At 37.9% G+C, this 25,812-nt stretch overlaps 1 protein-coding gene across 2 annotated transcripts in view; it reads right to left on the reverse strand.

Annotated features, from left to right (window-relative positions):
* The window catches only part of sfpq (splicing factor proline/glutamine-rich), a 34,648-nt gene extending 9,139 nt beyond the window's left edge, over positions 1 to 25,509 (reverse strand). Inside the window, exons 1-10 of one of the 2 annotated variants that reach the window (XM_079829042.1) lie at positions 24,608 to 25,509; positions 23,949 to 24,137; positions 23,562 to 23,863; positions 23,374 to 23,469; positions 21,388 to 21,584; positions 21,193 to 21,277; positions 20,998 to 21,112; positions 20,877 to 20,925; positions 15,938 to 16,047; positions 8,132 to 8,637 (exon numbers count right to left, since the gene is read on the reverse strand). In XM_079829042.1, the coding sequence (XP_079685168.1) occupies positions 8,518 to 8,637; positions 15,938 to 16,047; positions 20,877 to 20,925; positions 20,998 to 21,112; positions 21,193 to 21,277; positions 21,388 to 21,584; positions 23,374 to 23,469; positions 23,562 to 23,863; positions 23,949 to 24,137; positions 24,608 to 25,363 (2,019 nt within the window). In that variant the 5' untranslated portion in view covers positions 25,364 to 25,509 and the 3' untranslated portion in view covers positions 8,132 to 8,517. Of the gene's footprint in view, positions 1 to 8,131; positions 8,638 to 15,937; positions 16,048 to 20,876; positions 20,926 to 20,997; positions 21,113 to 21,192; positions 21,278 to 21,387; positions 21,585 to 23,373; positions 23,470 to 23,561; positions 23,864 to 23,948; positions 24,138 to 24,607 lie in introns of those variants that run through there. The other variant, XR_013817487.1, reaches the window with a different exon arrangement.
* Between the last annotated feature and the right edge of the window lie 303 nt (positions 25,510 to 25,812).

Below are 25,812 nucleotides of genomic sequence, written 5' to 3' on the forward strand. Positions count from 1 at the left end.
AAAGTTTAGTCCTTTAAATTCCATATTCGTTTTGGAATTACTCAAAGATCCCTCACTGAACCAACATTACCTTAAAAAAAGAAAATACAATTACGGCAGAAATGTCTTGACCCTCAACAATGCAGTCTAGGAAATTTAGTCTTAAGTTGCTCAAAAAGGAACCACATAATAGAACAAAATGGTGGCTCTCTTGCAATTATGGACTACAATAACTTAATTCTAGAATTAAGAACTATTTAATTCTATTGCATTTTAGGAATTACACAAGAAAAATTCTAAGTTCTCAAATATTTCAGATTTTTTTTATTTTCTTAAAATGATAGGCTTTGGTGTTGTCTGACTTTATATTGGACTCACTGATTAACTTAAGGTAAAACACCTCACGTGTCTTTTTGCACTGCCTGTAGATTACTGTAATCTGCAGCGTTTTTTTAATGTGCAAAAGAGAACTGAATTTGGGGGTCTGAGAGGCAGCTTTATGTGTGTGCTTCGATTCTGTACCTGATCAGGGTAATGACAATTCAGTCAACTGACCCGAGCGTCTCACACTGGCCTCGGGCAGTTCTTATAGTCAAGCCCTGGAACGCATCCTGTATCTGTGTGCATGTGGTCTTACCTTTGGGGATTTGAGACAAGTGAAAGTTATCCTAACTTTAAGAGGTTATTTTAAATTAAGGAATTCAAATTCCTCTTAAATTCATCTTTAGATTAATCATAAGAAGAAAAAAAAAACATTATGCAATGTTTTTTGGAAAAATATTTCTAAAATTGTTTTTCAAACTTTAAAAATAAATCAACTATGAAAAACTGTATTCTCAATCTTTCATGAATCCTGCCCTAGAACTTTTAGAAAATTAACACCAATACTCTAAATGTGGGGCACAAATGTAAGAAGCCACACTAATAATTGTAATGAAGCAAAATAAACTTCATGGTTGTTCCAAATCGGACAAACAGGCCAACAAGGATTTGGTCAATGATAAATAAATGATTACATACCATAATGTCATATTTTGTAGGGGTTTAGGCTCATATTCAAACAGATGACCTAGAGCAAAAGAGGTGACAAACTGACATGAAGTGACCAACCATGGTCTGTTTTAACACACAGTGCTTAAGAGAAAAAAAAAAACTAAGAACAAGACGTAACATACTGGTGTGGTCAATGATGACCTGTCTACTTGCTACCAAATGTCTTGAACAAAGCTCTTGAAGTTTTAATGCCTCGAACCTCACAATCTTTGGCAAATCCAGCGACTAGCTCTTCCTTTTGAAGTGCTCATTGAAGAAGCCTGGGAAATTGTAAATATTTCCATATTCTAATAAAAGACTGAAAATTAAAAGCCAGCAAATCAGACTAGAGCCTGATATTCTGAAAAATCTTCAGCCATTTTGTGAGCATTATGCATTAGACAGCTGGTGAACAGTCCATTGTATTGCGGCTTAGATTAACAGTAGATAAATGGCTAAAATCCAAAACTGTTCCAAACTCGAAGACACTTCGGAAGTCACGAACAAACCTGTTAAGGAAAAAAAATGTATAGAAAACCAAACACAAGAGACAATACATTTTACCACAGTGTATCTGAGAAAATCTGTATGTGAAATTACCTTTTTCCAGCTCCATTCTTGATGCTAAAATTACCTTAAATTACATAAGCCATGTGATTTAAATACAGAACTTTATCTTAAATGTACACTAGCAATAAAACATTAACTCATATTACAACATGGCGTTTAAATTAAGAAAAAAATTGTTTTAATTACAGAATTAATTACATGTTAATAGTAAAAAATTGAAGAAAGTAGAAGAAATCAAGCTAATTGGTAGCGGTGTCCTCACTCCAAAGGAAATAGCAAAATAGAGTGAATTGTAAAAGACCAATGGCATGGGTCAGGAATAAGGAAATTTACAGAAAAGGTAAGTCCAAAAAACAAATGCCCAAAATGTAGGTCTCATGCCAAGTGCAATGAAATTAATTGAGCAATTATATTAATAATTACTAGATATAAATTCAATGAAATTGTCAAATGAATTGCTTCTTTCTCCAGCTTTGACAGCAGCAGAACATGCTAGAAGAAAAGCTACACAGTTTTAACAGTAACTTGGTGGAGAAGGAAGACTAATTTAAACGGGTATATCACCCATTCCAAAATAATGGCTTTGTGGGATGATGCCAATATGGGTTTGTCCCCAAAAGAAATATACACTTTAAATGAATCAGTGATATTACAATATACAAGTCAAGCTTTTAATATGGTTTGTGCAATGTGTTGTCAAAGTTTAATGAGTACAGTAGAGAACTGTTATTAACCAGGGCCTAGAAGGTTTTACAAAGATAATGTGTAAACTTTCTAGAAACAGTGTTACCCAAAACATAAGTCATTTTGATTTGATGCTCATGGTTTACAAGCTGCACAATATAACCTGCAATTGGCCTTACTCCAATACTTACTAATGGTTATCATTAAGATGTTGCAAATTTACAGGAATAACATTTTATGCAGCACCTCTCAAATCATACGAAGACATGGAAGGTAATAGCCTGGATGCCAGCCGAACTTAGCCCCGCCCACAACATTTTGGGAAGTTCGGTCTGGACTTGATCCGTTGTGGAGTAACTATGCTCAAACCAGAGCTGTTCGGACCAATCAAATTGTCAGGGCGGGCTTTATACGATGATGGACAGATGATCAACAGTAACGTAATCATCACGTCACCAAAGAGCGCTTGGGTTGAATTCGTTCTAATCCTAAACGGAGAACTTGTATATGCATTCACCATTACTATTTATCTAAAAAAAATGATCATGTTGATAAGTACTCCGTGTATACTTAAATTCTTTTTTGCAACACCGCCAAAGATCGTTTACACTCGTCATCATCTACTTCTTCCAGCGCGTGTGCAGTTGAGTTCTGTTGACAACTATGCGTCGCTCAACATACGTCACTTACTCCATTGCTCTGATTGGTTGTAGGTCTATCCAATTGAGTGCAGAGGCATTTTCTTTCCTGGTTCGGTTGAAACACGCCCCATAATCACAGCCCAATGGAGCAGCATCAGACTCATATTCTGACTAGAATCCGAGTATGAAGAAGTCAGGCTAGGAAGGTAAAGCAAAGCAAGCAATTTCGTTGTCTTGGCACATTGAAAAATGCTACCAACTATGCAAATTGATTTTGTTGTTGACTGGCAAAATGAAATACAATCAACAGAAACAATGCAGTGGTGTGGTTACTACACACTAAACAATTCAACCACAAACTGTGCTTTCAAGAATGGATGAGATTAGCAATATTTTGAAGATACAATTTTTTATTTGAGTCATCCATCAGAACTAGAAAAGGATATTCTTTTAAAATGGTAAAAATTAAATCACTACAAGAAACATGCTACTTGGTGAACAGGTATCTATGTACCTGCAACTTCTGCACAGTTAGTGGACTTTCACTAGTTCTACTTAGTGGTAATAAATGGGGATGGGTGATTTTTCTGTATTTAAAAAAGATAATTTCATATCTTCCCTAATGCTGCGTTCACACCAAACGCGAATAGAGCGTCAAAATCGTGTCTGCCACGTCTAGTTTGACGCGTGAACATTTTGAATCCATTTGCGCATCCGCTGCGAATTGGACGCGCGTAGAAATCGAGCGTTTGAAGCGAAATAGACGCGCGTTCAAGGCGCTCCAGGAGAAATGTCATAAAACACCACTCTGCCTTTTTTCATTTTCATTAAAAATATATATATATTAAGCATTAATACCCACACAAATGTGGTCCAGGCAACCCCTACATTATCTTCACTGCATGTATATTTAAATATCCTTCAAAAATAAAGTTATGAAACTTCTTTGCCCTCAGTCAAAACGATTTGGCAGACAACAAATTATAGATTCATGAGAGCAAAGATCGCCCGTTTGATCTACACAAGATGCACCACTACAGGACATCAGAATCAGTGGCAAATGTCAGAAGGACTAGCCGCAGAAAGGATGCTCTCGCCGGAGTTAATGAGCGCTGAGCACCTGGATCTCGCAACTCCAAAAACAAGTTTTTTTTTTTTTTTAATCACTCACGCCAGATGCTCTATTCGCCTTTCCATTGACTTAAAATTGAAATCACTCGCGCCAGACACTGTATTCGCGTTTGGTCAACGCGCCTTTCCATTGACTTAACATTGAAATCACTCGCGCCAGACGCTGTATTCGCGTTTGGTCAACGCGCCTTTCCATTGACATAACATTGAAATCATTCGCGCCAGACGCTGTATTCGCGTTTGGTCAACACGCCTTTCCATTGACTTAACATTGAAATCACTCGCGCCAGACGCTGTATTCGTGTTTGGTCAACGCGCCTTTCCATTGACATAACATTGAAATCACTCGCGCCAGACGCTGTATTCGTGTTTGGTCAACGCGCCTTTCCATTGACATAACATTGAAATCACTCGCGCCAGGCGCTCTATTCGCGTTTGGTGTGAGCGCAGCATCAAGTTGTCCTCCAAACAAATGCACAAATTGAAGGCTGTGAAAACAAATACAGTGAATGTATCCATGTAAGCTAGACTGTAAAATTGTGCAAAAAAGGTTAAAATATAAACATTAAATTCTAAACAATTGATTCTTAAAGTAGTTAAAATGAATTAAACTTGATCTAATTAAAAACAAAAGCAGACCTAAAAAAAAAAATTGGTAAGAGGTTGGAGGAACATTCACTCTTAACAGTGAATGTTATATTAAATTTGATTTACCCATTACAAGAGTACCTTTACAGTTATTACTCTTAAAATGTAATTACCTGTACCACCAAAATTGCAGTCTAAATTTTTTTTTTGTAAAATACAAAATATTTCTGAATTATCGCAAGCTATCCGTTTGACATGCATGCACACACCGGCGCTCGTTCAGAGAAGCTTAGAGAGACTCTCTTGCTGCCAGGATAAGCCTTTATGCAAAATAGAAATACTTTTTATATAACTTTCTAACATTTACAGATGAGCGTATACCCGTGAAAAAGCAAGTCATGTAGTGAGGAAACGTCAGCGCAAACTGCATTAATCTACGATTATGAGCTAGTTTGAAGCACTTATATAAAGCATGTCTTATGTTTATCAATCTGGATCTTGCACTCCCACAGCAGCTCACTCTGAAAATAAATGGTAGTCTTATCCTATATCATTTTGTGAAAATATATTGATATACCTTACACAATCTACATTCCACCCATGATAAGATCGTGGCAAATAATAAACCCCTGGTTTCACAGACAAGGCTTAAGCCTAGTCCCAAAGAAAGTAATGTTCCTGCTGATTTAACTGAAAGCAACTTACACTGACACATCTTAAAATATATATCAGTACCATTATTTTGTCTCAAGATGCACACCTATAAAATGGCAGCAGTATACTTTTCAAATTGATACTTGTAAATCTTGTAAACAAAATCAGATTTGTAGTGTTGGTTTAGAATAGATTGGAAAGTTAGATTGTCATCCAGGAACACAAACTCTGATTAATTTGCTTCTCCAACCCCTTTCGGTTACATAAAACGTAACAGGCATTGCTTGTGAATGCAACAAACATTAATCAGAAGAATTCAGTTCAAGTTCCAAGTTTCCAAGGATTGTCAAAAGGCAAACATTTTTAGGTCTATGACATCCACGTGATTCCTCTTTCATCGGAGTTAACCATGTCCAACTGCAAAAAGCCGGTAAAAATGTTGATTTCCCAAAAACTGCAATCACTATGGCACATTCAAACGCTGATCTGTATAAGCATCCCAAATGGCTCACATCTTAACCAATGGTGTGAGTTTAGGGTGGGATTATTGGTTTATCCAACCATTGGAAGATGAAGGTGGGAGTGCACTGGAAACATGTTTCAAGTAAAAAAAAATTCTCAATTACATTTGGTGACACTAATGGCATCAAAGTGACATTCCACCATAAAATCCAAATGAAATTATAGGTGGCACCGCACAAAAAAAAAACTTTGCCTGTATTAACTGAATGGAGGTAAAAAAAAAATAATAATAATAAAAATTGGCAGAATTCGATTTTTTTTCTGCGATTGTGCTCCACACTACGGTAAGTCAAGTCAATTTTAACTTTAATTTTTTTATTTATTTATTATAATTTATGGTCAAAATCAACACAATGTGTTCTGGGTGGAACCAATCTGGGGTCTAATTTCTAAAATGAAAAAGTTATACTCTCATATAATTAAAAAAAAAATGTTTTTAAATAAAAATCAGCAATCCATATTTAACTTAGGCTGCGTTCCACTTCGCTTTTAGCCAAACATTTGCAAACATCCCAAACACTTCCCCTCGGGGGAATCCCCACCGTCATTTTATTTATATAGCCCCCTCGATTTTGACGAAGTCTACTCCGATGTACACTTCAAGCAGCTCTATATCCCACAATTCAACTTGTGACGTCCCAGCAGATTGCGCTTAACTATATTATTTTGATAATCCAATCGCATAGAGTAAGATATAAATTGTTGCGATTTAATTGCATTATACTTGTGTTGACAGTGAAAGTTTATATTTTTTGGTTTGCGTAATTTTATTTCTCCAACAGCTCATATATCTATAGGATTTTAAATATAGTCTCCAACAAGAACTTCTATGCATATAGAATGGTGCCTAAAATAAATTCATAAAAAAGGGGTTTAAATAAATCAGCTCCATAGTGAATTCCAAGTGATCAAGGGCTTAGTGCGTTCTATTTAAACCCATGCTCAAACCTTTTTCCGCCAGTAGTGGGCACTCGTGCAACTTAAGTTATGACAGAGTCCACGAGACGGAAGGAAATTAGCAAGTGAATGGCAATTCGGAGTGAAACGCAGCCCAGGTCATTCAATGTCAATGATAAATCTAAACTTTGAACTATAATATAAAAAGGTATCTAGGGCTGCCCCCTAATAATTGAAGAGAAGCGACTTAGTCGACAAATTTTATTTGGTTGGTTAGCTGGAAAAAATCCTTTCCAAGGAGTGGCGAAGTGCGTGAGGGACAGATCGTTAACAGTGGGTCCTTGTGGTAATTGCAGTATGTTGGGCAGGAAATCTAAACATTCGCCTATCATTTGAAACATGTTAGTAAGTTGCCACTTTACATGGCAACTCGCGCTAACTTTAACCTAGATAAAGGTGTGCTATTATTAGCAAAGTATTGCCGTCACTTGCATTTATTCCTGATAACAGCGCAAAAATCTTAAAATACTCTCATTTGTGTCATACAGCTAAGAGTAATACATCATTCGAAACTGTAAAGAACCTGATATCCTCATTTTGAGAGCGTAGAGAGATTGACTCGATTAAGGAATTTGCAGTGCTTAACTGGGAGTGGGCGGAGCTAACAAGATTGGCGCATGTTGCAACTCTCTGATTGGTGTAATTTTCTGTACAGCATCATGGGTAATGTAGTTTTCTACACTTCGCTGTTAAACAATTATTTTAAAAATAAGATGAAATAATGCAGGCCAACGTCTCCAGCAGAAGAAAATATCATGGATTAACGTCCTCGTAGCTCAGTGTTTCTGTCTTTAAAAGGTGTATAAGTTATGAAGAAAATGAGTTTACTTACGGAACCGACTGTTGCACTCTATTGTAAACACAGTGATCGGTGACTGATATACAGATTGCTATTTTGAATGAAGCTCATAGCTTCGTTGCTAATAGAGATAAGCTGAACAGACGCAGGTATGCCTCTCATCGCTCTCGATAATTCAAATAAATGCTACAATTCATTCGTTCAAATACATGTAATCGAATGCACTACTTTATCTCTGTCTGATTCGAAGCAAACAAAATGCTAGATCTAACGAGCTCTAAATGACAAAAAAAAAGCATCAATGACAACCTTCTAGCTAAAATATTACGCAGCAAACATCTCCGCTTCGCGTTGGGCGGTTCGATGCCTCCACGTTGTGCATTAAAATCATTAAAATGCACTACTAGTCGACTAGAAAAATCTTTAGTTGGGGGCAGCCCTAAAGGTCTCCTCAAGTAGTACAACTACAAGCAACAACCTTTAAGATGAAGAAAATTTACTAGATGCCTGTGTGTGTCAGGTGTTAGATACCCGACACATCACAAAATTAAACATTGTGCCAACAACACCTGAATGGGGTTTGGGAGAACCAACTGCACTCTTTATTGAAAATGTACATGTAGTATTTTAAATGTGAATGGCGCACAACACAGCCATAGAAAGATCAGAACAAATTTACAATATTTCACCAGCATAACACAAGTAACATGACAAGATAAAGGCTAATAAGAAAGGGGATGTTACATGTTGGCAGCACTAAGCCAGTGCTGACTTCAATGGTTTTATTAAACCTATTAAGAATACAAAATAAAAATAGGACGAAAAAAATCTTGCCACAAAATGGGATGAGCTTTCAGGCTAAAATTGCAAGAAAATTCTTTAAACTTAAATACATCAATTGTGACTCCAGAATAGAGCCTCTGGAATTCCACATACAAACTTTGCTTTTAAAGTGCCAGATCAGAAGCGTGGCTTCTTGGCAGATCCATCATATTCCTCACGGACCCTGCCAAATCCTGGGTTTCCAGCACCCATGCCCCTTGGACCACCTGGCCCACCTTGCTGGAAACGCTCATTGCGCTACATGGACCATGTTCAGTTATGTATCAGTTGGGAGGGAGGGGGGTTAAATTTTGTAGAAATTATGGAGTTTACGTCCATGTGTATGGGACAAAAGCAACAAAAAGGTAACGAGTTCCATGAGTTCATATTTTGAGCAAAGTATTATTTAAGTGGGATCCAAGGAAAACAATCGGCGAAACAGTTCCAACACGCAGATCCACAGGTGCCAGAGGTGACATAGGAAAAGGAAGAGAGGGTAATGTATTCATTAGTCAAATACCATTACATTGCATTCCAATAGCGCTGCCAAGAAACTCTGTAGGATACAAATATTAGCCCCATTTGCATGGGAGATTCAGAAGCGGAATCACGTCCAAGTTGGGCTTAATGTTGGATGCCCTAAACTTACGAATATGCCAGAGGTTTGTACTTTTTTACTAGACAAAAACCCTCTTAGCCATATGGGCTATTACAAACTCCTACATTATGAATGCAAAATTAAATGCAAATCAGAATTTTAAAATCTCTAAAATTCTGAACATAAGCATTAAGCATTTATGAATAGTTTTACTTAAATATTATACAATTAGCACTTGTATGGTAACAGTGTTTTTTACATTCAAAGAGATTTGGTGATTTAAAAAACTAAAAATTCTGTATAAATGTCACTTTTGCAAACTATTTAGCCATCACATGAGTACAATTAAAGACAAATGGTAAACATTAAACTATGACGTTCATCTGACACAGGCTAAGACACCTCAGAATGTCAGAACACGCAGTCGTGATGGTTAATTGGATTAAATAGACTGTCTGTAAATGTGACAAAATAGGAAATGGCTGTTTGCGTTTTAACTGCAAACTCCTTACTTTTTCAAAGTTGAACTGAAACGTTTAACCCATCTAGACTAACAAAGTGATGCAGTGAATCGAAAGGTTACAGATGGGAGATGATCAGAATTCTTTAAAAACTGTGAAAGCATAGGGTTAAAATTAAAGTTAAATGTTAAAGTTAACATTAAACATGGTTACTTTTGCATTGACAGAACATTGGCAATCGGCAAAAATAACTATAGGCTATCCACTTGTTCAGAGTCCAATTTTTTTCAGCAAAAATGGCTGACCACTTAAAGTCAAGATGAAACTCTAATTGCAACCCATTGTTGTTCTGTAAAGCAACATTGATAAGCCCAACAATATTAAACATAGAAAAATATTCTGAGGCAGGACTTGAGGGTGAGTTGAAGACTATTCTCCTCTTAAAACAACCAGCACTCATAGGCCTAAATTAAAGGTGACGCTGGTGACATAGTAGTTTGAGCAAGTAACAACTTGTGTTGAAGTATTACAAAATGTTTTCATAAGAATAATATGCACAAGAACAGTAACTTGCATTGAATTAAGTACATGGGGTCCATTTTGATTTCATGTTGACTTTAAGAGTTAAAAATATGAGATTCTTACCTAATAAAAAGTTCATTCAGATATACAACTAAACCTCTTAAGACAAAATACTTGCCTTCAGACACGTAAAGGATCATACAGTTTCAATACAGAATAAAGCCTCTTTGCTTTGCTAATTGCAAATTCCAGGGGTGAGTTCCACTTGTTCAAATTAAACTAGGGATGCATGATATCTGTATGACATCGGCCGATAAACGCTTACTATAAAAATTGGCATCGGACGATATGGAAAAATTATGCCGATGTGATAACGTGTTAATATGCGCCTACAATAACTCGCGTGTGCAAGGAGTGCTATAGCGATAACATGTCAGCAGTGTGGTCATTCTTGAAGTGAACTTGTAAGTCAATAAGCAAAAACATTGCATGTATGGTGATTTATATTGACAGTTTGATAATGTCGCATTGAATTTGTGAATGCGCGTACAGAAGGACATGACCGTCAACAGTGACTGCCCACTCTCTAGTGTTTGCAGGTGCAGTAGCCTCCACAAGGTCCTAGTGCCCGCCCGGCAAAATGTTATATACATTTAGCGGGGGCGCTGTTGTTGTAGTAATAAAATGAAAAGTAGAATACACAAATAACTTGAAGTTAATTTTTCTGAATAAATCAGTTATCATAAACCACAAGCATGACACTTAATGTAAAAGTATTAAACACTTTTATATACAGTTTATTAATCTGTAATAAAATGTCATGAAACGGATGATGAAAGATAATCCAAGGAGCTCTAACTTAAAGCTAAAGACAGCTTCAGCTGATGTCATGCCACCCCCACTTCATGTGCAAAAACGTTAAATCCAAAAATAAAATATTTAGGTTACAACTGCATCTGTCTGGGGTGAAAAATGACTGACCTTATTTTCAGAGCTTTTAATATACTCTTATTATAAAGATAAATAAATGTAAAAAAAGTTATTTTTAACAGGTATCCTTTTAGTAAGACCACCTCAGAAATCTGAAAGCTTTTGCTCAAAATGGTGTTGTTTCCCCAACAAAGGGAAAAAAAACTTTTTCGGTATCGACCAAAATGAGTTGAAAAAGACATATCGGCAAAAATCCAATATCGTGCATCCCTAGATGAAACCACCATCGCATTTTATATCCGACAACAGGATGAGATCATGCTCATTTCGCTTACAGATTCTACTCAAAATTCCTCTTTGAAATGTGGATATACTTTATTCCTACTTGAAGCCTATTGGAAGGAAACCCCAATCCCCCGCCCCATCACTGCCTCTTAACTGGAGTATCAAAAGTCAAAGTAGAACACAGGTAACAAGTTCAACAATCCAACGAATTGTAAAGCACTGGCCTTGCTGCAGAATTACTTTCCTGCAACACAAAGCTTCCCAGCAAGAGCTTGGGCCAGATAAACATGTAATCGGAATTCACAGGTCTGTGATACTATGTATGGAAGGGGTGTGCGATATATACTATACAATAACATTGTAATTGTTGCTTTTGTTGTTTCAATGTGCAATCTGACATCATTGCGGATGTCCCTCACTTTACAAAAACACACTTATAGACTGCATGATGTAGCAGCCTTTTCAATGCATGTAGGACTGAGCGTGCGCATTTAGAGGGCAGGCTCTCACTGCGTGATTTACTATTAAAATGCCATAAAAAGCCCCTTTGTTGAGTACCGGTAGGTGTCTTTTAGGATATATTTATCTCATGATAGTGAAGCAAATCACACGAAGAATGCACATTTTCCAAACAAATATCAGAATACTGATTTTATAGAACAGTTTAATAAACACGTTATTATTAAAAGGACTTATTTTAGGCAAAATATTGTCCGTTTTGCTACATTTCGCAGACAAAAAGAGTTCCACACAAAGCCACAGCATAACTGTTTTGAGTCTCTGAGTAACATGGCAGTGTTTCTTTACCAAATGAATTTGTCGAATCCATTTGTAACTGCAGATTAAGTGCATTTTTTCACCTTTAAACAGTCTGGATAAATACATCTAAATGCCACTTCAGATGCAGCTTCTTTTTGCTCTGTATTGCAAAAACGAATTTAGTTGATACTGGTTTAATTTGATTGGTTACAGCTAGGGATGCACCGGTTGACCGGCCAAAAACCGGAACCGGACGGTTTTTGCTTCTAGCGCGCGATCGGCAACTGGCCGGTTTTCTTTGTATTTTTCTGCCGATTTATCCGGAAGTGCACATACGCCTATATTGCAATCATTCGCGAACATGTCACTTGTGTGTCACTTACAAACGGAAACTGGAGAACTGAGGGAAGAGACGAGATACGCTGAAGTGAATGAAGAGCCGCTTTCCTGCGCGAGCTGAAGTTGCGCGAGCTTACCTCTCCACGCCCTGCACAAGCGTAGATAGTGAGCGTTTGTTCAGCTCAGCTTCTCACGTGTTGGATCGGATGAGAACGAAACAGACTAACTTGTGAAAAAGCCGAAATACTTATTTTTGTAGCCTAAAGAAGAACATGCATGCACTTTAGAAATGAAAAACTATCAGTTCTGTAGCCTATAGGATGATCATTTTTTTTGGTAGCACTTTAGAATAATGGTCATTAGTTAACATTAACAAATAATGAACTGCACTTATAAAGCGTTTATTAATCTTTGTTAATGTTAATTTCAACATTTACTAATGAGAGATAACTGCATTATTAAAATCTTGTTAACATTAGTTAATGCAATGTGAACTAACATGAACAAACCATGAACAGCTGTATTTATATTAACTAACGTTAACAAAGATGAACAAATACAGTAACAAATGTACTGCTCATAGTTAGTTCATGTTAGTTAATACATTAACTAATGTTAAAGGAACTGTATGTAAGAAATGTATTTCAATTAATCATAAAATGGCCCTGATATGTCACTAGACATTAAGAAATCATGTAAATTTCAAATACTTATATCACTGACAACAGTTGTCAGGCCAAGATATTGTCATTTTAAAAGTGAAGTTGCAGCCCTCAACTGATGTTGATGTTGACATGTGTCATGCCTGAAGCGCCACCCTCCACCTATCTACCAATCACGAAGTCAGTAGTGTTTCAGCATTCGGGTTGCCAGCTCTGCTCTAGTTGCCACAGCTGCAGCTACAAACTTTTTGGAAAAACAATGTCTAACTTTACGAAACCTAAACGACCTCGTTATGAATCAGAAAAACGTTGTGACAGTGTCCGAGATAAAACAAGGATTTGTATAAGAGATGCCTTTGAAAGATAGAGACGGCTGAAAACGGAGAATAATTTGAAGACTGATGCCAACGTTGCTAATTTTCTCCTGGACAGGTAAGGTTCATCTATGTTTGGCTAACTTGTACTTAATGTAAATGGACATTTCAAATATTCATGACAGTCGAACAAAGTTATGCATGTTCGTGCAAAGTAACGTTAGGTTAGCGCAGATGGAGGAGGTGGGTCATTGAATTGAAAAGGTAACGTTAAGGAATTGTTTGGTAAATAAAAACGGCGAGTCGTCATTGCTAACATTAGTAATGCATTATCAGAGCCCTTTTCTCTGTCATTATGCTGGGACGCTGAGGAAAACAACATTAGCACGCCTATATATGGCAATGTGAAAACGTATTTGAGACTGTAGCCTAACGTTACCTCAGTAAAAATTATTCCTCATTCGTTCTTCGCATATATAGTGGACAAAACATGCTGCAAGTGGACCTGTATGACCATTGCTAATGTTATTTAGCTTTGCTGTAATTTTACTATAGTATTTTTTCATGTGGGAATGTACTGTCACATACGAGCGTTCATATTTACGATTATATTTGGCTAATCGCCATTAGTAAATTTTTGCGATTCATAATTACTTCACAAAACATCGCTCTTGAAGCATAAACATAATTAACAGAAAGAAAAAAAACTTACTGTGTACGACACGTCACTTGCCATTGAAAGCTCCTTGTAGCAGCCTATGTTCCTGCTGGATCCTGCAGCCTAGCTGGCAACCTCGAGTCAGGGGAGGGGGAGAGGGGATACACCGGTCTACAGTAATTTGAAAGTGATTGCAGTACCAGTTTTGGCCACAGTCCTACATACAGCTCCTTTAATTAATGACCATTATTCTAAAGTGTTACCTTTTATTTTACCTTAAAATTACATTGACTTAATTTGATTTAAAAAGCACCTGCTGTAGCATCTTAGTTTTTTTCGTTGCACTAAACATTATTTGATTTAACATTTTGGAACAATTATATACTTTGGTTTTATTGAATTTCTCTGGTAAAGACTTTTTTTCTTTACACTGAATTTAAAAACAAATGCTGATTTAAGTAACATCTTTGTTTGGATTGCAGAATATGCAGTTGTTGCCTTTAATTTCACCTTTCAGCCTTTTAATTTCCAAATAAATTTCCTGTTAATTTCAGATTGTGGACTTGTTTTCATTAGCCAAAAGCCAATTTAGCCTGTTAAATACCAAATAAACATCTTGTTCATGTATACTTTCATTATTTTATTGTGTAAAAAAAAAAAAAGAAAAAAAAAAAAAAAAAAAAAAAAAATTGGAAATGGCCAGTTTACATAAAAAAATTAATAAAAAAAAAATCGGTATCGGAATCGGCCATGTAAACTCATGATCGGTGCATCACTAGTTACAGCACTATAGCGTCTTATTCTAATTTAATTTATTGATCAAATTTAATAATTTAACAAATGATGCATAGCCTACATTAGGCAAGAACAATTGCCTTTATAAAAAGGTAGCTGAAAAACAAGAGTTTATACATTTCTGTAACTGTTGTAAAAGAACCACTGCACAGAATATAAAGAATAACACTTTAGGAGTCAGCTGTCCACGGCAGTCCTAAACCTGTGAAAGTACCAGCACATCAGCAAAATGCTGTCTAATTGTTGGACAAAAATAACAGAAAATATTGAGGTATCATTTCAATATCGCACACCCCTAATGTATGGACTTAAATTACATAATACAAACTGCTGCTGTACTTGTTTTGAGATATAATGGCTTAAACTCTTGAATTAAAATAGTAGAAATATCCAAAGCACACAAGAAAATGACTATTAGCAATTGTGTGCCATGTTTAAGCAAATATCTTTTCTTTACAGCAAATATGGGTCAAACCCAACTCCATTCTCACCATCCAATGGATGCCAACCAACACACCTCCAACCAGCTCCTCAAAAGCTCAGCCACAGTCACTGTAACTTAATGTCATGATCATTTTGGGATTACGTTGCTCAAGTTTATCTGCACTAAATGCCCAGTCTCTCAAAATTACAAAAAAGAGCTCCAAGCATGGAAATAGCATTGATGACCGTCGCAGCACTGACATGACTTTGACATAGATTTGCAACAGTAAAAAAAAAAAACTACAAAAGTATTTCACCACAAAACCAAGCACAGCATTTTATAAAGGTATTGTTTCACCACATAGTTTCACCAGGCCTTGTGTTTGAAAAGAGGGCATATTGCCATTTCAAAAGGTATTTCAGAGTGCAAACATGCCTGTCTTTAGGTGCAATTTAGACAGGACTTACAAGTACATGTTGTAAGCAGGTGTATAAAAATTCTTGGGCCTTAGTACAGACAGACTTGCAAAGCAACAAGAGAAGGAAAGTGAGGGGAGCTGAGCTTGAGTGCTGACAACACGTTCTGCCACTAGATGGAGGGACTATAAATCAAATCATGGATCACCATGGATCAAAGCACACTTCCCATTGACGGGTCTACAAATAATCCATCCAATTTATAAACCTTCAAGCACAAAATGGCCTCAGTTCCTATGAACCACAATAGCTCAACTCAAAAGATTATCAAGCATTCAATACACAGACATACTCCCGCCACATTCACTCTAGCTTTCAACTCAGGAATACATTACCATTTCGTTGGACACCATGCCCCCTGGTGCGGATCCCCCCATTCCTTGGTGTCCTTCAAAATTCATTCCTGCCAATGGGAACTTCTGGCTAGGTGACCCAAACGGCATATCTGTTTATATTTTTAAAAAGGCATACATTAGTTTCATTGGCCCTGTAAAGCATGACATATGACATGGACAAATATTTTACAATTTACTGAGCCCTTAAACAAAAACTGAGTAATTTGAAACATTAAGTCCCGGGTATACTTAAATTTCTGCATCCGGACCCATCTAGCGCACAGTTGTCTGTACAGCTTTCAAAGTATACTCAACCGCGGATGAGTGCAGATGGCCGAGTTCGACACATGCACAGTACAATTGTTGGGACTCTTCTGGTTTTCATGCGCTGTTATATGTGCACCAGCCGCGCGGTCTCAAATTGTGACGCACGCAGATGTGGTGTGCGGAAGCCCGCGAAACCTCCTGATGACGAAAATTACCTCACAAGGACGGTGCACGAACGCGGACAGCCGAAGTATACTTTGGGCTTTAGGCTTTTATGGCCCATATAGAACTATATATACACTCAAGGAGGGGGGAAAACGGTTTTATTCAGAGGACCAAAATAGAGGAAAAGAAAAAAACCTGTCATGTGGAGCAGTTATTTATATGGTCAAAAAAAGATGCAATTCTGATAGAGTGTAATGTAAATCAATTAAATTATAACAGTATATATATATATATAGCAGACTACTTGCATAAATGGCATGCATCAGCTCCTAATGTCTTCAAACTAGGCATTTAAAAATCATCTTACTGTGATCAAATCTCTGTAGCTTAGTTTTATGATCTGTTTTTTTGCCTCACAATTAAAAGGTAATACAATGATGATTGAGAGATGTATAAATGTTCCACAAAAGCCTGTCATACATTTGACAAAAACATTAGTGTGACAAGTTATGTATGGTTTAATCAAGAAAACCTAATTTGCTTCAGTCCAATACATGTTCATCTTGAAATATTACTAACAATATAAAAGTTATTCTTAGGTTTACGTTTTAAAAATCATTAATGATTTCACAGCAAAAGTAGTAATTCTCAACGAATGCTGTAAACTATAGAGGGAGTCAATTGGTACCTGGTGCTACAATATTGAAGGTTAAAATTAACTGATTTGTATACCAAAACTTAAAATCACACACAAAGGACATTTTTATAATAATAAAGTCATAATACTAACTAAATTAAATAATTGTTTCTACTCCAATTCATTTTTTTTATCTAAACTTATTTAAAACATCAAATATTGGAGATCAATAAAAAAAAAAATCTTGCATCTCAAAATAGTCTTTATAGAATTCATGGGATAGTTCACCCAAAAATGAACATTGGCCCTTTCCCAAATGGCACACTTCATGTGCACTTTCGGTCTTTGGACTTACAATGGCCGTTGCGTGCGCGTGTCTGTTAAAGGGGTGGTTGCATGCGATTTCCCTTTTTAAACTTTAGTTAGTGTGTAATGTTGCTGCTTGAGCATAAACAGTATCAGCAAAGTTACAGCGCTGAAAGTTCAATGCAAACGGAGATAGTCTTTTAAAGTTATGGCAGTTTATTGCCTACAAAAATGGCCGGTTTGGACTACAACAAGCTTCTTCCCGGGTTGGTGACATCATAAACCCTTGCTATTAACATAAACACTGCCCCCGTGAACACGCAACAAAGTGGGCGAGGCCATGTCGCAGTCATTACGAAAGAGAGAGAGAGAGCTGTTGCAGAACTACAAACTACATTTGGCCATCTAACCAATCTAAGACCATTGCGTTTTTCAGAGGGATGGGCTTCATAGAATCAGGAAGCAAACGAGCCGCTCAAAGGACAGTGGAGACAGCGGTGTGGAATAAAGGTAAAATATAAGAAAAATATGCGTTAAAAAAAAGAAGAAGTATTAAGACATGTTATACTGCGCCCCATAAACACAACCAAGCCTAGAAAAAAACCACGGAACCACCCCTTTAAGTCCCATTTGTCATTTTAGGTCTCAGAAGGGTGCTCACGAGCACCCCCCTTTGAGGTCGATATGCACCCTTAAAGCACACTTCTGCAGAGCCCGCACTTGTGCGGGTTACGCAGCGGACTTCTTCCCGGCAGTCAAAGCGGCATTACGCCGTGAAAGGGCAGACGCAGAGGAAGACCGTGAGGATTTAGGGTGCCATTTGGGACAGGGCCATTCTGTCATCATTTACTCACCCTCAAGTTGTTCCAAACCTGTATGCATTTCTTTGTTCTGCTGTGCACAAACGAAGATATTTGGAAGATATTTCTTCCTACTATGGCAGTCAATGGCGGGGCGAAATCTGCTTGGTTAAATATTCTTCCAAATAACTTCCTGTGTGTACAGGAGAACAAAGTATTGTATAACTTCAGGGTCAGTAAATGACAATTTTCATTAACTGACTATCTGACTAATTGGAGGTCAGATAGAAAAATTAAATGACGAGTTGGTCATTGAATGGCTTTGAGGTAAATGTAACATTAAGTGACATTGTTTAATAGCCAATTTAATGGCGCCTTTCCACGGAGCACGAGACATGATACGGACTTCGGTAAGTTGCACTGTATCGTGAAGGAATTGAAAATAATCAAAGATATTTGATATTTGAAATCCAACAAAGAAATGTGCTTTACTGTTGTCAACCCATTTGCTTATCAGAAGGGCCATCTGGAAGACAAAAGACACAGTGGGGGAAGTTTGGTCTGATTGGTCAGTTTGAATGTTATGTTTGAGTTTGGTCAGTTTGAAAGAATACATTTGGTTTCAGTCACATGGTCAAGGAATAGATAAAAGAAGATTGGAACTGTGGCCTTCTCTCTTTTTCTCTCTGGCTCTTGAGGTCATTGGGGACTTCTCTTCTTTGCTCTCTTCCTCCCTCTCCCACTCGCTTTCGCTTTCTCTCTCTCTCTCTATCCCTCAGGTAACATTTTATTCATGCTGTGTACGATTAATGGTATAAGTTTATCATCTCATACATCCATATTGAAACTATTTTAAGTGTAACCATAACCAGATTTTGTCATTAAATCCTTTCTATTACGAATACTGTGCTAACTAGTTTTGATTTAGTATTGACTTTGAAGTGCTCCCTATTGCAATACAATATAGTCACATTATAGCAACGCTCTCCCACATTTTTTGCTATTGTAACTGCACTTATCTCAGTCATTGGTATAAGTTGCAGTGGGTGGAAATAGACAGAAATGTACAGTTTTCTGCCATCTTTCTGATAACGTTTCTTTAAGGCCCAGGTATACTTCGTAATTTTCGTCATTCGGAGGGCTCGCGGCCGGCCGCACACCCCGTCCACACCACGGTCCGCGTGCAACAGCGCATGCACCAGCAGTACAGAAGAGTCCACTAGGTGGCAATACGCACTAGCATAAACACAGTGTTCAGCCGTCGAAGAAGAGTGTGCAAAGACTGGTTTAAAAACAACACGCTTGAACAAAAAAAGAGAATTTTTTTATTCTTCGATGTTTCTTCCAAACTATGTTGCAATGGTGGATGCACTTCAGTTCTTCTCCGATCATGCCCAGCGAATGTCCCGTTGATGACAGGACTCAGTGCTGCCCTCCGATGTCTGGTAGAGCATAGGAAAAAAACGTAGCGCGCATATGTCGAAGGCGATCATCCGCGCGCATCTGTTGTGTAGTATACTTTGAAAGACGCGCGGACAGGGCTGGGCACGTGACGCGTCCGGGCGCGGTAAGTGAAGTATACCCGGGGCTTTAGTCTTCTGGCAACCCTGCAGATTGAACCATCTGCAGGAGTCCTCTCTTACATCGTTGAACATACCATCTGATCACATTACACTTAAGTTATCCATATATACTCTTGAATTATATCGGTAGACAACAGGGGTGTGTGTAACGGTACACAAACTGCTCGGTACGTACCTCGGTTTTGAAGTCACGGTTCGGTACAGCAGTTTTACAAAATTGCTTTTTATTTATTTGTATTCAACAGTGGTTTACTGAAAAAAAAAAAACGGTCTGTCCTTAAATGAATTCAATTATAACTAAATGTTTCTTAAAGAAAATGCTGTAAACTATATAGGGAGCCCTTACACATTAATATTTAAGGTTAACAACAGAGCCCAAATGATTAGCCTAAATTCAGTTGCTATTTATTTTTAGATATAATAATCAACACTCATAAGCTTCACATAAGGCAGTTTTTGCATTAACTTCTAAATTTAATTGTATTTTTCTCTTCTCCAATTCGTTGTTGAAATATAATCATATACACAGTGGCTGTCATTTTCATGACAGATTTATTTAAACATACATTAAATAAACCAGACATCACTATCAGGTTCAGTAGAATATAATGAATATATAGGCTAATATAGTGAATATATTTAGTGAAAGTTGATTTCTCTAGTTAACAGCTATGGACACTGACGGACTTCTGAGGTAACAGTTAAATGTGTTGCTTCGTGACATTGTTTACAAGGTGTTTTATTGTCTTTCCGCGGTTGACATACGATACATTTCAGTAAGTTGTAATGTATCCTCAACATACCTTAAGAGATATTAATTTATGTTTATTCTTTAGGAAGAGATGATCGCATTCACTCACGCGCCGTGCTGCCGCTTGAAGTTGAACTGACGCGTCTATACAGTCACGTCACATTAAAGAGCATCAAAACGGCATTTATCGTTTGAATTTCGTGATAAATTGGACTGAATACTTAATATGTTCGTGTGGGAACTCGGATTGAAGTGTGTTCCACGCTTAAAACAAGCCGACTGTTAACTGTTAAAGATTGCATTCGGTACACATGCACCAAACCGAAATCCCTGTACCGAAACGGTTCGATACGAATATGTGTACCGTTTAACCCCTAGTAGACAACAGCATGTTCATTTTATGAGCTTTCAGATCTAGAATGTATCTTACCAGCCAATCCCAGGCCTCCACTGGAATTCATTCTCATCTCCCTCTCTCTCTGTAAAAAAAGAAAAAAGGTTTTCATCCAATTCAGTATTTAAATGCTGAGCTTTCTAACGGTATTGCTTACATTATCCATGAAGCCACCCATTCTGTAGGACTCCTCACGTTTACGCCTCATCTGTTCTTCAAGTTCCCTCTGTCGCAACATCTCCTCCTCTCTCCTACGGCGTTCCTCTTCCTGCCTGTGGGTGAGAACAATCAGTCAGTTAACTACTATCACAGCAAGGGTTTCCAGCACCACAATACACAACATCAGACATACCTGAGTTGCATCTCTTTACGTTTCTGCATCTCCTGACTGTGCATTTCTTCCATCCGACGAAGTTCCTCCTGACGCCTGAGAAGGTCTTTAAAAACAAAATGAACCCCCAAAATAATTATAATCCCATATTCTTAAATTAGAACAACATAGTTAAAAGGCCAAACACAAATACACTGACTAAGAGACGATACTCACCCTGTCTGAGCATGTTCGCTTGATGCTCATGATAAGCATCTTCCATCTCTGCTTCCAGCTTCTCACGGGCCTCACGAATGTTTTTCTCCACTTGCTGCCTCTGTTGTTTCTCCATCTCATCAAGGGACTTCCAACGCTGGGAGTATTCAAACTCAAAGGTGCCAGGACGGGCAAACCGAGGAGGCTGATCTCGCTCCCTGAGGACAAATCAAAGGCCATTAACATGATTGACAAATACTCCAAGGGGTGGGGTGCAAGGTTATTTTCGTAAACGAAAACTGAAACTAAGACTAAACTATTGGTCAAAAAACATTTTCGTAAACTGAAATAAAATTAAAAAATCATAATAAATGAAAAACTAAAACTAAACGAAACTAACAACTCTTACTGAAAAACTAACTGAAATAAAATAATTAGCAAAAATAAATATTCGTTTTCATATTTAATAAGCTATCTTTACTGTGGCGGAAAATCTGCCCTGTGGCGGTCGAGGGAGCTACAGCGCGTGAAGTGAGCTGAGGAGATTAACCGCTGTCCTGTGATGCAACGCATGCAGTGAACATATGAACACACATCGCTAGTCCCGTTCAACAGCTGCTCACAAAGAATGCGTTCGTGGCAGTGAAATGGGAAATTACACAAGGTAATGAGACGCACGTTGAACTTAAACTCACTGCTTTTGGAACACCGTTACATACACGAGAGATGCCGGTGCAACAGCAACTATAGTAGCAAGTGCTACTGTGTGTTTGAGATTTCATGTTCGCATAATATTGACAGGCTCAAAGGTGTTATCATTGTTTTTACAAATCGTTTACTACTAATAATATTATCATCAGTGTGGAGACATTTCCCCACAAAGTAGGGAATACCAGGACACACACACACAAACATGCAGACAGCATACACTTCATTATTTAATCACACTGTCTTCACAACAGTTTGTGTTGGCTGTAGTCAGATGACTTTAGCTGTGGTCACACTGCTAGCCTTCATTGTACTACTGAAGAAATAATCTTTTAATTGTTTAACAATATTTCATCTTTAATATGAATGAGTTTGTCTGGAATTTATCATTTTTACGTTGCATTTATTTGGTTCTTTGTTCAATCTCAGACCATTTTTTTGTCATATAGGTCATAGTTTGACTTGAGATTTTTTGCTTAAAGGTAAAGACGCAACTTTATGCATGTTTTGTAAGATTCCCCTCTCCGTTAAACATGTTCTGTTGGACTGTCCTTTGTTAAAACAAGAATTCTCTTTTATCAAGTTATTTCACTTAAAACTTATTTAGTAAGATTATGCTTGAAAAGGCTTTGGATATGACGTGTTTGTTTGCTTGGTTTTATTGTATTTATATGATATTTGTATTTTTGTAATTACATTTTTGCCATGAATATAGCCTTAGCTGATGACATGGCATTAAATAAAACAATCTGTATTACATTATTTTATTTATATTATTAAGATGTCTGCATAAGAGTAAACTTTAATCGGTGCAAACATTAAACTTTGCTGAAATTAAAAATCTTGATTTGGTCTCTACACTTCGTTCTGGTAACTCTGCTAAACTATAATTACTAAAACTGAAACTAAATATATAAAAACGAAATAGAAATGTGTTTACAAAATAAAAACTAAACTAGCTCCATAATTTATAAAACTAACTAAAACTAAACTGAAAATTGTTGCAAAATCGAAAACGATAATAAAATAAAAACCAATTTAAAAATGCAAAACTATAATAACCTTGGTGGGGTGGGGTATTTGAAATGAATAAGGCAGTCTTACAAAACTAGGCTTGTGGAGTATAATAAACATCTTTGTTACTGCTGCCAAATCACCTGCACCCAATTGCTTGCCACACCATCTGTCAAACTTAATTAACATGTTTTACAACCACCAGAGCTCTAAATTGACTGCTAATCTCAAGAGACTTTGATTCTAGTCACAGAATGTAAAATAAAAAGATAATTTGGAACTTACTTCTGATAACTGGGGTTCTTCTGTGCAAGCTTCTCTGGCAAACCATCCTCATCATCGTACTGCTCTAACAATTCAACCACAACCGGACGGGGTGACCTAGCAAAATATAAAGAAAGGAAATAATTTTTCTACAAGTCTATCCAGTAAAATGAATGACCATATTATATATATTATAAGAACTTTCTTACGTTGTGAGAAGGAATACTCCGTCACTGATACGATCCATAGCCTTACGTGCAGCTGGTTTGGAAGAAAACTCAACAATGCCCTTCCCTGTTGAGCGGCCACGGTCATCTACGATAACTACAGCCCTCTCCACCACACCAAACTGAGAGAAGGCCTCTTCCAGAAGCTCGTTGGACACAAATGGAGATAAGTTGCGCACAGAAAGCGCAGCAGAATGAGTGGCAAAACGAACTCTGAGAGGCCTGCCTTTCATCGGAATATCATCGAGCTCAGCTTTTGCAACCTCAGCCAAGGCACGGGATTCCTGAAGACAAAAAAAGACCACGTTAAATTTGATACATATCTAAAAAATAAAAAAACACCTTACATGGAAAGAAGTTAAGTCTTACCAGTCTGATGAATCCAAAACCTTTGCTTTGATTGATGAAAATCTCACTGGGCTCCCCATACTTTGCAAACAGCTTCCTGAATTCGGTTTCAGATATGTCGTTTGGTAGGTTGCCAATGAACAGACGGCAACGTTGAGTGTAGGTTTTCTCACCAGGCTTGCGCAGCAAAGATAGAGTTGCCTTCAATTCCTAAAAACCAAAAAGTACACAATAAAATCCAAGTCTGCTGGTACACCTATCGACCAAAATGCTCAATCAATGCTACTTCACAATGCTTGCGAACGGCCAATGCAAACACGACCTAGCCTATATTTATCAAACAACAAGGGTACACTAAAACTTCCAAATTATAGCAAAACGTGTTGTTAACGTTCGTAGAGTGAAACAAACGTCTAAACAAAATTACATTCAATGCCTTTTATACCGACAGAGCTAACGTTACCGAAACACCGGGGAACACGTAAGTTAACGGTTATGGAGTCCAACCTTTGTTTAAGCGTCTACAAAATGGCGGATCAGAAAAACTCCGCAACCCCCTACTACTGAAAAATGTGTTTTAGAATGACATGTTTATACATTTAATTTACTCACATCCCTCATATTCTCACCAAAAACGACACATTTTTTATTATTTTAACAATTTGTTATTGTTATTTTACCTGAGGCTGAGAGCCGTCGTTGCTCGTGGTAGTCTGTTGTTGCGGTGGAAACATCTTTTCCGGTTCTTTCTGCATGGGTTTTTGACCATTCCCCATACCAACTTTTGGTTGGTTCTTTCTGAACTGGTTCTGTGGGGAACCGAGGTCTGGATTCTTCGCGTTATTCTGTGGCGGTGGAGACTGCATTTGCGGTGGAGGCTGGACCTTCTGTGGCGGTGGAGCCTGGACCTTCTGTGGCGGTGGAGCCTGGACCTTCTGTGGCGGTGGAGCCTGGACCTTCTGTGGCGGTGGAGCCTGGATCTTCTGTGGCGGTGGAGACTGGATCTTCTGTGGCGGTGGAGACTGGATCTGCGGTGGAGCCTGGATCTTCTGTGGCGGTGGAGACTGGATCTGCGGGGGAGTCTGGATCTTCGGCGGAGCGGCGACGGGAGTCTGCTGTGGCGAAGGGCCTTTGTTGTTGCTCTGCTGGGCCAGACCAGGGCCTTGCGCCGGAGGTGACTGGATCACTGGCTTGTTCTGATTGGATTCCTGCGGCTTCTGTGGTGTAGAGGCCTGGTTCGGCTGATTTCCCTGGTTCTGTTTAAACCCGCCACCCATATGGTGTCCTCGGTTTTGATAAGGATGCTGGTTTTGATTTCGAAAGTTAGGGTTTCCCATCCCACCACGCATCCCCATCCCCATCCCCATTCCCATCCCCATCCCTCCGCGGCCTCGGTACTGGAATCCTCCACGGTTACGGGAGCGGTCACGAGACATTTTTACGCAAGCGGACAGGAGAACTGTTAAAAAGCCTAGATTAAGTTAAATAACGATATTTATTCAAAACTACAGATAAGATGCCGAAGAGGAGTAGATAACCTGCTCTCTGAACGCTGCCTTTGTAAAATGGCCGTCGGTTGCATGAGAAGACCGTAGAAATGGGAGGAATGACGCGCTCAAGAGCCTCCGCCCCAAAATCAAATCCTAGCGGTCCAAAGGGTTACTGGCGCACTCTAGTGGCGCTCGTGAGTCAGTGCAACCATTACTGAGTGTGCTAAATGTAGGTAACGTTACTTGGCTTTTTTAAAAAAATTTAAAACTCTGTCTGATTTTTACATGTAGGGAATATTTTGTGAAAGACTACTTTTTATCGGTCGATAGTAAATTACCCAGATATACAAACTTTTAAATAGAGTGTACTTATTATGGAAAAATACCGTTTAATA

This window comes from Gobio gobio, assembly GCF_949357685.1.
Source record: "Gobio gobio genome assembly, chromosome: 11".
In the NCBI taxonomy this organism is placed as follows: Eukaryota; Metazoa; Chordata; class Actinopteri; order Cypriniformes; family Gobionidae; genus Gobio; species Gobio gobio.